The sequence below is a fragment of the Carya illinoinensis genome, chromosome 4 (assembly GCF_018687715.1).
Source record: "Carya illinoinensis cultivar Pawnee chromosome 4, C.illinoinensisPawnee_v1, whole genome shotgun sequence".
Taxonomy (NCBI): Eukaryota; Viridiplantae; Streptophyta; class Magnoliopsida; order Fagales; family Juglandaceae; genus Carya; species Carya illinoinensis.
In genome coordinates, this window is record NC_056755.1 from 23,216,440 (window position 1) to 23,227,534 (window position 11,095).

The window sequence follows — 11,095 nt, forward strand, 5'->3', positions numbered from 1 at the left end:
ATGATTTTAAAATTGAGGATATGATTTTTTAGAAATGCTAAATTTGGTTTAAACATATTAGTATGTTGGATGCCAAGAAACAACAAAATCATGTTTTTTGCATAAGGATGAATCGACCAAGAGAGAGTTGGCATAGTTTTGATTAGTTTTAAAATCACGCTTTTCTACACTCGCTTTACATTATACTACAATTTTGTAAGTTAGCTTCTAACTACTTTTGGTATATTTATGTATGTATAGTGGTAAGAGTTATACTATTTATATTCATATCACTGATTCACTTGTACTTATTGTAATTGTTATAATATAACATGCTATGTCATCTATTACATATTTATTTGTTATATGTCACAAATGTCATGTCATCTATTACATGGATATGTCATGAAATATGTCTAAGTTATGCATGAGTTCTCCATTTTATCATGACCCCAAGTGTTAGAATTATGAATTATCCTAGTGGAACTCCTCTGTCCACACTGGAATGTTTAGATTGGACGTAAAATTTCTTAGATTAACGAACTACAATCAACATGCTTCAAATGAGACCTAAATAACTTATTACTAGACTGAAGTCAATTACCCAACGCCAATGGTGCCAACTACATGTTTAACAGTTTTGCTCTATATATTAAGATTAGTAGTCTTTTAGACTTAGACTTTGCTTGTGACCACAGGTTAGGAATTACTTTATATTGGGACGGAATTACTGGCTGCACAACCAATGGAACCAATCTGGCATTACAATATAAGCCTTTCCTCTTGGTACCATCATTCATTTCCTCATGGTTGTTACGTAATTTCGTACATTAAAATATTTTTTTTTACATTTCCTTTCCTTTCATTTTCATTCATTTCATTAACCAGTCCATTTTATTTCATAAAACATCATTTCATAGCATAAGCATAAACATCATCATTCCATAGCATGGTTTAATCATCATTTCATAACATCATTTAAACCTTATTCCATAGCCTCATATAAACATCATTTCATAGTGTTGATCATAAATATCATCATTGCATTTCATTTCACATGCATACAATTATTCTTGAAGTGCATAAAAAGGAGCCGCCAAAGAAGGCTATTACATATATATCTTAAAACATTAATACTTTAGCATATTTTCATAAACCAAGTTTTCATTTTCTTTCATTGCATAAAAAGAACATTTTTCATAAAAACTTTTCATTTACATCTTCGTATCATTTAGAAAACTTTAGACGCGTACGAATATAATACTTACCCGGACTCCATGCCATTTTCATTTCATGCATTCCATTCAAATATGTTTCAGATGGCAACCTGCATACATTCATAACTTAAGGTCATTTCTTTTTCAAGTGCATATGCAACTTAAACTTAAAACTTGCATAAAACTACCATTTACTTAACTTCCTTCACTTAGACATATTCTATGATCTAAAGGCATCCTCCATATATTCATTTACTACCCTTTTCTTATCTCAAGATCATAGCTTATGACCCAATTGAGGTCACCTTACTACTTCTTTCATCCAACTTCATGGCCTTTACTTTAAAGTGAATCTTTATACCTCACTTTAAAGTCCAAAGCACCAATCCTATCAACTCCATCATTCCATTAATCCTCCATTCATATGTAATTCAATCCAACACTTCCATTTAATCCAAACCAAGCATAAATATGCAATTACAAACTAGTTTTAAATACTTAAACACCACTTATGAATTACTAGAAAACCATTTCAATTGAAGCTCAAATCTGTCCCATTCATTTTCCATTACATAACCTAAGCAAAACATGTACTTTAAACCCATAGGTTACACAGATATTGATTTGGGCTAGTTTTATGCCTACTTAAAGCATAAATTGTAGTTGAATGGTGCCTTTATAAAGTACCATGGGTGGAGCATCTAACTAATAGAAGAGAAATTGAGTGGTGAAGGGCTGGATAAATAGCTACTGCTGTTATTTTCTACTGCTATTGTAGTTGTTGCTGCACTACTTGGATGTTATTTATTGTCATGGCCAATAACTTTTGGTTTTTATCATCACTTAGTAATGCTAAAGTGCAAATCGAATAAAGGAAACAAATGGAAGGTAAGGAAATAAGTACTAGGCATAAAAAAACCAAAATAATATAACAATGCAACTGGAAATTGGTTAAAGCTAAGAAATTGCAACACTGCTATTGTTGTTGTCTTTAGACTGCTATTTTCAATCGGATCCTACCACTATTATGTGCTTGTTTATAGTGTCATTGAGGTACATGATTTTAATACACTTATTGATAATGACTGAATTGTGAATAATTTTACTAATTTATTATGCAATTTTAATCCTTTTATTTTTATTAATAGGATATATTTATTTATTTTTCTCACTTTACTTTGAATTTTAACTTGATTAAGAATTGAAGTGAGGAAAATTGTATTCCAAGATTTAATATGATGTTGAGCTGTGTCAGAAGGTTGGCTTCTATTGAAAATAGAAGTAGCAAAGAATAGAAGTTTTGAATGTAAAATGAGTTGATAATAAAAATAAAAATAAAAAATAAAAAATAAAATAAAAGAAAAAAAATAATAGCAATGGAAGCTAATACGTGAAAGAAAGGTCTGGACGCATAAGGTAAAAAGGGTACTGTTCACACAGAAATAAGAAGCAGATGTTTAACATGAAAGAAAGAAAATACTAATAAAAAAAAGCAACGTCGACACAGACAGAAAAGGAAATAAGGCTTCCCGAGTGAAATTCCCACTATATCCTGACCTTATCATATAATTATCTAATCCTAATCAATTTTTACCTCAATATCGAGTGTATAAATAGACCATGAGAGACGAGCATGAAGAGGGCGAAATCAACGGAGAGAAATGAAAGTACTCAGTGCCGCAGCAGGGAAGAAAGAAGAAAGAAAATACTGCAATTATGTTTAATTTTTTAAAGCATTGTAATTTTTAATTTTTTTCAGTTTCTTTTAAATATTGTGTTAATGTTTGTTTACGTCCAGTTTTTGGAGTTTAATTTTATGAATATGTCTAGCTAAATTTTCAATTAAGGTTGAGGTTGAAACCTCGATGAAGATTACTAATATTATTTATGAGTTTATTTTTCATCCCAATAATTTGAATATTCAACAATCTATTGTTCTTACGCCATATCAATTGGAAGAGATAGAATTCTTTATATGAGTTCAATCATGTTTTTATCATGATCTAGAATAATCTTAATAAGTTGAAAGCCTAATTTATAATTTTTTAAAAATAAAATCTTATATTTTTTGTGATTTTTTTAATAGATATAAATGATGATTTGATTTTATATCTTTGAGCATAGAAGAACATACTTGAGTTATTTTTTAAAAAAAAAAAGAGGTTTCAACGATGATATTTTTCATGATAACAAGATTGATTACTATATTATCATATAGATGCTCGTGAAAAACTAATTATCATAAATATATTATTATGAACTAATGAGGTAGATTCTAAAACCTTAGTTCATTCGCCATTAGTAGTTTATTCATTATTTAGATTAATTTGCATCTTTTAATTATTTTAGTACTTTTATTGTGATTAGTTTATTAAATTAAATATTTCTTGCTTTCATTCATCAATTGTTTAGTTCTTAAATTCATATTTTATTTTAAAACTCTTTTCTTTTTTTAAAACTAGATTAGAATTTATTTAGCTTATAATTGATTGGTTTCCTATGTTTTTACAAGTCTTGGATTCGACATCATTCTTGCTAAACTATATTTCGGTACTATTCATGCACTTGCGACTATAATTAAAATCTCATAACAAGTTTTTGGAGCCGTTGCCAGGGACTTGGTTAGAAAAACACATTAAATATTAACTAAATTTATTCTTCTACTAGTTTTAGTTAGTTTTTTTTATTATAAAAAAACAAAAATAAAAAATTCAAAAATTAGAAAACAAATTGCAATATAGTGGAAGTGTGGATACATGATCATACACGTCATCTTGTTAGTCTAGATTCAGATTCCTTGTCTATAATAGGGGAAAACTTTGAGGATACAAAACTCTTAAGGAATTCTTTTCATCCATTACCACCAACCCTTCATTATGTTTAGTGTTGCCGACAACTACTGTGGCACACTTTGAGTTAAAGCCACAAATAATTCAACTACTTCCTACTTTTTATGGTTTTGAAAGAGAAGATTCTACATGTATATAAAGGATTTTCTTGAAATTTGTGCTACCTTTAAGTTCTAAAACTTCACTCATGAGCCAGTTCACCTATGCTTATTTCCATTTTCTTTAAAAAGTAAGGCAAAAGCATGGCTTAACTCTCCACCTTCTAGAATTATCACTTCTAGGGATATTTTTATCACAAAATTTCTCTCTAAAATTTTTCTAATGTAAAAAGCTAATACTTTAAAGAAAGAGATTGTTAATTTTTATCAAGAAAATTGTGAGGTGACTTCTCCCTAATGAGGGCCTGGGCCCTAGGCAGGATCTAGCTGTGGGGCACAAAAGTCCCTGGGTCCATTGGGCCATGCCAGGGGTTCAAAGCAGGAAGCTCGAGTACCAAGCCCATGACACGTTAACCCATTTGGAAAGATCCAAGTGCCGAGCCCGACCTAGTTGGGGAGTCCGCCATAGGCAGGGACCACGTGGGGCCCAAGTGGCCAATCGAGTACTATGAGAAGGGGGTGAGACAGATGCCTGCTCTAGAGCTCAAGCAGCCGGGTACGTCCAGGGATGGACATGCCTAGCTAGAGGCACATCGCAGTAAATGGAACATGGAGGAGGGTACGCCATCACCTAAGACCACGCTGTATTCAATGCTTGTTAGGGAGGCGGCGCACTCAACGATATGCTGCCTAAGGTACCGTAGGACGGCACAACCTCGGCTTAACACATCACCACCTAGCAGGGATGCAGGTGGCAAGTCTGGCCCAAGCAGACACTCCACGATCTCTCTCGACAATCAAACCTAGACTAAATACACTAATCCCACCACCAATCCCACCAAGGGGAAAACTCTCTGAACACTTCTTCTACTTACTCTCTTAGTCTCTCTTCATTACTTATAGAAGCTCTATCTGACTTTGGCATCAAAGGGACCCTAGACCCCATCCTTCTTCTTTGTTGCAGGCTTTGATATTCGGCCATCGTGGTACTGCTTGGGCTACAAAACGTGACATTAACAAAGATAATGAAAAATTCTATGAGATTTGGGAAAGATTTAAGGACCTGATTTTGAAGTGTCTTCACCATAGTCTTGAGACATGGAAATATGTTCAATGTTTTTATAAAGAATTAACTCAAACAAATTGCAGTATTATTGAGTCAATAAATGGTGGTGGACTTTTGAGTTTAACAGATGATGGGGTATATAAAGTTTTTTAAAATTTATCATAAAACTCCCAGCAATATGATTTTTCTAATTGTAAAGAAAGATCATATCAGATAGTTAAGAAATGAGGTTTGTATGAGATAAGTGAAGACATAATATTAAGGTTAGATTATATAATCTCACTCGTAAGGTAGAAGTTTTGACTTTAAGTATAATCATGAATTCTGTCAGTCAAGTTTAAGATAAAATATGTTCTCTCTATGCTAGTCTCATGCATATGACACAAACGTGTCCTTCCACACAGGCCTACTCAGAGTGCTATGCCGAGCAAGTAAATGCACTAAATAATTTCCAGAAGCCATTTTCTAGTACTTGCTCAGAGATATTCAATCCTAATTGACAAAGCCATCCTAATTTTTTTTTTTGGAGATAGAATCAACCTCCAATGAATTAGGTGGACCACAAATGCAGCAATAAAGTCAATCCCGACCACCTAACCCAATTTATTCTCTTATTCCTCCATCTACTCCTCCATTTGTGGCATCACCATGACAACAATCATCTTTGGAGGATTCTCATAGGGCATTCATGCAATACACTAATCAGACTACTCAGGAGATGAAGAATTTGATTCAGAAGAATACTCAAACAATTTCAAAATTAGAGAGTCAAATGGCCAAATAGCAACCCATGTTGATGAGAGGGAGAGAGAAAAATTTTCAAGTCAGCCTATACCCAATCCAAAAGGACAGTATGCCCCCCAATAATGCATCCAGTTCTACTTAGGGGCAGGAACATGTTCAATCCATTACCACTCTCAGGTCAGGTAGATAAGTTGACAATCAAGTTAAAGTACCAAAAGTTAAGGAGTTTGAGTCCAAAGAGAAAAAAAAAATGCCAACCCAACGTCCCTCAAAGTTCATGATTCTAATCATTTTATGCCTATTAAGAAATTTGTTTCTAGAGCCTCATTTCCTTAGCAGTTAGAAAATCCTCAGAAAAATGCTAAATTTGATGATATTTTAGAGGTGTTTAAGCAAGTATAAATTAACATACCATTCATTTATGCAATTTAGCAAGTACTTGCATATGTAAAGTTTCTGAAAGATCTTGTTATATTAAAAAGGAAAACTAATGTTTCAAAAAAGGCATTTTTGACTGAGCATGCTAGTTTTATTATTTAGAGTAAATATCTAGTCAAATCTAAGGATCCTAGATCTCCTGCAATCTCACGTAAGATAAAAAATCATCACACTGAGAAAGCTTTGTTAGATTTTGGGGCAAGTGCGGATCTACTACCATATTTTGTATATTTGCAGTTAGGATTAGGGGAGCTAAAACCCACTCAAATGATGCTTTAATTAGCTAATAAGTTTGTTAAGTCAATGATGTATTGATAAAAGTCAACACAATCTATTTTCTAGTGGATTTTGTGGTACTATACACTGAGCCCACTCAAAATGTTAGTGCCTTTCTTAGTCACATCTAATGCTTAAATTAATTGTCGAAGTGGTATGATGAAAATTTATTTTGGAAACATAACTGTTGAGCTTAACATTTTCCACATAAGTAACCAAAGTTAGATGATGAAAATGTCTATGACGTTAATATGATTGAGAGTCTTTTCAAGGACACTTTGATACAAGCAAGTTGTGAGAGCTCTCTAGAAGCTTTTCGTACTCATTTTGGGTGCAGTTTTGATATTGCCAAATCAAAAAAGGAACGAATGAAGATAGTTCAAGATTTAAACATATTGAGAAAATCTTTTAAGCCAGGTCAAAATGTTCTCCTACATAATTCTCATTTACATCCTTTCCCTAGAAAACCATGATATAGAGGGACTTGGTTGTTCATAGTGCGCACAATATATCCACATGGGGCAATTGAGATTGAAAATTTGAAAAATTGTGATATTTTTAAAGTTAATGGTCAACGTTTGAAACCATTTTAAAAAATTAAGATCTGAGAAGTTGAAGAAGTGTCATTAGAGGATCTTGTTTATCAGGATTAATATGCAATTTTGTTATAGAGTAGTGCATTAAAAAACTATAGTTTGCATTTTTTTCCGTCTCTTTTTATTTTCAATTGATATTTGTTTTAGTACCTAGTTTTCTTTTTTTTTTCTTTGTCCTTTTTTCTTTTTGTTGGATATAGATATTATCATGCTCAGGTAATTCTCTCCTCGCCCACTTTCATCATTCTGAATTCTCATATTTCTACCATATTTTAGTTTTGCACATTGAAAACGTAAATTTGAGCATATAATCTTCACATTGAGGACAATGTTCAGTTTAGGTCGGGGGACTTATTCTATTTTAAGTCGTTATCATTTGCTAGTTATATTTATTTCATTCCTTTGTTCCGTATCATCATTAATTTTGCCTTAAAAAACAAACCCAAAAAAATTCAAAGAAAAAAAAATTTGACACTAGTTTATGTGGAGTTCATTATACTACTTCTATATAAAGAGTTTCACTATTTACGTGCTCTTCTTATAACACAATCACATAGCTACACATACATGGCCTCCTGTTAATGGATAAATGTGGTTAGAAAATCTTGAAGATAACAATGTTGTTGATCCTTGTGAGTTTTTAGCCAATCCTTTTTTTTTTTTTTTTTTTTTCGGTGGGTTGTTTTTCTTCTACTCTAAATTCCATTTGGAAGCGTAAAAAATAAATTGCTTTAGGGGATGCTTGGGGAATGAGATGATATAAGAATTTTGTAAATAGTAGTAAAATGGTTTGTGAATAGTATAAGATAGTTTGAGTTAAGTATTTATTGGGTTTTAGAAAAAGAGAGAGAAAAAAAGTTGAATAAAAAATATTATAAAGTTAAAATATTGTTATGATATTATTTTTTTAATATTATTTTTATTTTAAAAGTTTGGAAAAGTTGTAATGAATAATTTGAAAGTGTTTATATTTGAATGACATTTTGGAACGAAATAAGATGAGATAAGACGAGATGCGATAAAAACTTTTTCCAAACATCCACTTTATTCTTTTGGCCGAATGCAAATCAATTTGTATGCCACATTTTTATTCCTTCTTTTATGCTACACATACATAGTCTCCTGTTGACGGATAAATGTGGATATTAGAAAATCTTGAAAATAATAATGTAAAGGCCCTTTTTAGAATTTCTTATATGCATATGTTTTATACATGAGTAATAATACAGAGTACAACTTTTTTTTACAATTTTATTTTTAAATTAAGACCTTTTTATAAAACAAATAATTATAAGAGTATTATAATTTCTTTTTTTCTTTTTTTTTTTTTTAAAAAAGGTCCTCCATTTAAAACAGCATAATAAAGAAAGTTTTTCCCTTAATCATTTGCCTTTATAAAATATAATTAAAATGAAACCATATAATGAGCACAAAACCCCGAAATTCGAAAGCGAAGTGAGCAATACCGCTATGGCAGGCAACATAGATGTATGCACTTCCCATGAAAAATAAAAACATATATATATATTCAACTTTAGGAGTACTACTATTAACCTCCGCATTATATGTCATGAGCATATAAATAGGCAAAAAGGAAATCGAATGATCAGGTGGCAGTGATAAATAACGTACACTAGAAAAACGTACATAACCATTAAACATTAATGGTTCTTAACAAAGGCCAAGTTGGCATATTAATTAGCGGGCAGTAGGATTGCCCCATTCAAAGACATCTTCTAGTGCCCTTATTATCGATAGCAACTCTCCTGCAAAAAGATCATTGGCTGCACCCACATTTGCAATGTTAGTATTGTTCAAGTTGCGTGCAGTGGTACTTTCCATTCTCTCGCAGAAGGCATAGCGACAAACGGGGCACTGGCCATGGCTCTTCAACCACGGCAAGATGCAGTCCTCATGGAACATGTGGTTGCATGGGGTTATCGCCACCTCTTCTCTTGGCTCAAAATCATCCAGGCAAATAGTACAGCTCTTAGCATCTTCATCTTTCAACTTTTCCAACTCCTTCGAAGGACTACCTTTGTCATTATTTTTGTAATAAAAGTTCAATCTCTTTGATATTGCCTTCGCAGTAGGATTGTAAGTTTCTTTCTTGAGCATTTTCAATGCCTTGTTTTGCTCATCTTGGGTCAACCTGGAGTCGTCTGCCAGTGTTGGAAATACTGGCCGATTTTGTTGTCCTGTATATCTTGAAAGGCGATCCTGGATGATTTGGCTCCGCCTGGGGTTTGCTTCCCTTGTCATGTTGTTGTCTAGGACTACAATTTGCATTGAAGAGAGAGTTGGTGCGGGAAAGCTGCAAAGGAAGAATCGGCAAAGACATTATCTTAAGGGAAAGACAATACAAGCCACAAAGTAATGAGTTTTGAGATAAGGTTAGAGCTAATTATTGGAGTATTTTATTCCTAAAGAAGGGGAGTGTACGTATGAATATCAAAAGATACATGTGATCATTTCAATTGATTTGTTGCCTTCGTGGCATCTTCAATTTCGAAAAGCCGTACCGTGCATTAGTGATGTATTTTGGGTGTGTGAACAGTAGATTAGAGTTTTTCAACTTCTATTAGATCGAAGATCGATTGCCTAAAGTTAATGGATTATGAATCATAATCATGTATGTGTTTAGACTTTTCAAAGCAAGCAAAGAAGTGCTAAAGTCATAAATAGATCTCACAAAAGTAAACCTGTAAACTGACATGACTTCATATATATATATATCTACAAGAAAAATGATGTTTTGCATCATCTAAATTCGTTGCAAAAAATGCGTCGTTAATAAATCTCGATTGTTTTGTGTTTTTTGCAACGAATTTAGATGACGTAAAAAATCATTTTTCTTGTAGTATATAAAGTGCTAGATCTACTTTACAATAAAAGTAATTTTATAATTTAACATATTATATCAAATCACGTCAGTTTATGAATTTATTTTTACGAGATTTGTTTGTAGCTAAAGCATTTCTCAAGCAGCATATTTCAAACTGAACACGTTTAAACTCACGAGCACTCAACAAATATAAGAACATCCAATTTTAGTGAATGATCATATTCAACCCAAAATATTAATGTTTGGGGGTTAAGATAAGGAGCAATATTTATTGAATCTTTGTCATATAAAATATGATCTTTTCTTCAACATATTGATGTAACCAATATATCACTCACCTAGACATTCCAGACGGTCCTGTAATCCTTCTATCCTCAAATGATTGCGAGGGAGGCCGCGCGCCGGCTCTGACATCCTGATCACGTACAACCAAAAATTAAAAATATATATATTTTATAGCATGTACAGCTAGATGTTCTCAGTCCAGCTTCTCATAGTCCTCAATCATATAAAATACAGATTCTATTTACCCTAACAAGTTTTCAGTTTCATGGCTGTTTTTATCAGGAAATGAGGTAACATTATAACTTACAGGAGTAACTTGGAAGGTCGGGGACCTTGGAAACGTGGGAATAGGGCGCACCCGGCTTGGCTCAATATGGTCAGCAGCATAGGCACCATAGTCCAGTTGAGGCTGCCGAGTCCAGAGCAACGGCCAGGAATTGTTGGCACCGCTGCTCATGATTTGCTTGTCCTTCCGGCTAACAAGATTATATTTTAGTTCCTCAATTTTTTTGTCTTTACGAATTATATATAGGCTTTATTCGCTTTTCTGTTTGGAAAGTCATTCACCTGGAGAATATATACTGTATATTGTTCTTTGTTGCTGCTTTACTGCTCTTTATTTTTGTATTCTTATGCAAAGGAGAATTCTTTGCCTATTTATAGATTCCTTTATCTTGTGGTTGCTGCTTACCCGTGAAAAGT

The 11,095-nt window shown here is 32.7% G+C and overlaps 1 protein-coding gene across 1 annotated transcript; it reads right to left on the reverse strand.

Annotated features, from left to right (window-relative positions):
* Positions 1 to 8,765: 8,765 nt before the first annotated feature.
* Positions 8,766 to 10,925, reverse strand: LOC122306822 (E3 ubiquitin-protein ligase DZIP3). The gene is made up of 3 exons (XM_043119342.1): positions 10,701 to 10,925; positions 10,447 to 10,523; positions 8,766 to 9,577 (listed from the first exon to the last, which is right to left on the reverse strand). The coding sequence occupies exons 1-3, from the start codon at positions 10,848 to 10,850 to the stop codon at positions 8,962 to 8,964; spliced, it is 843 nt and encodes a 280-aa protein (XP_042975276.1). The 5' UTR covers positions 10,851 to 10,925; the 3' UTR covers positions 8,766 to 8,961.
* Positions 10,926 to 11,095: the final 170 nt, after the last annotated feature.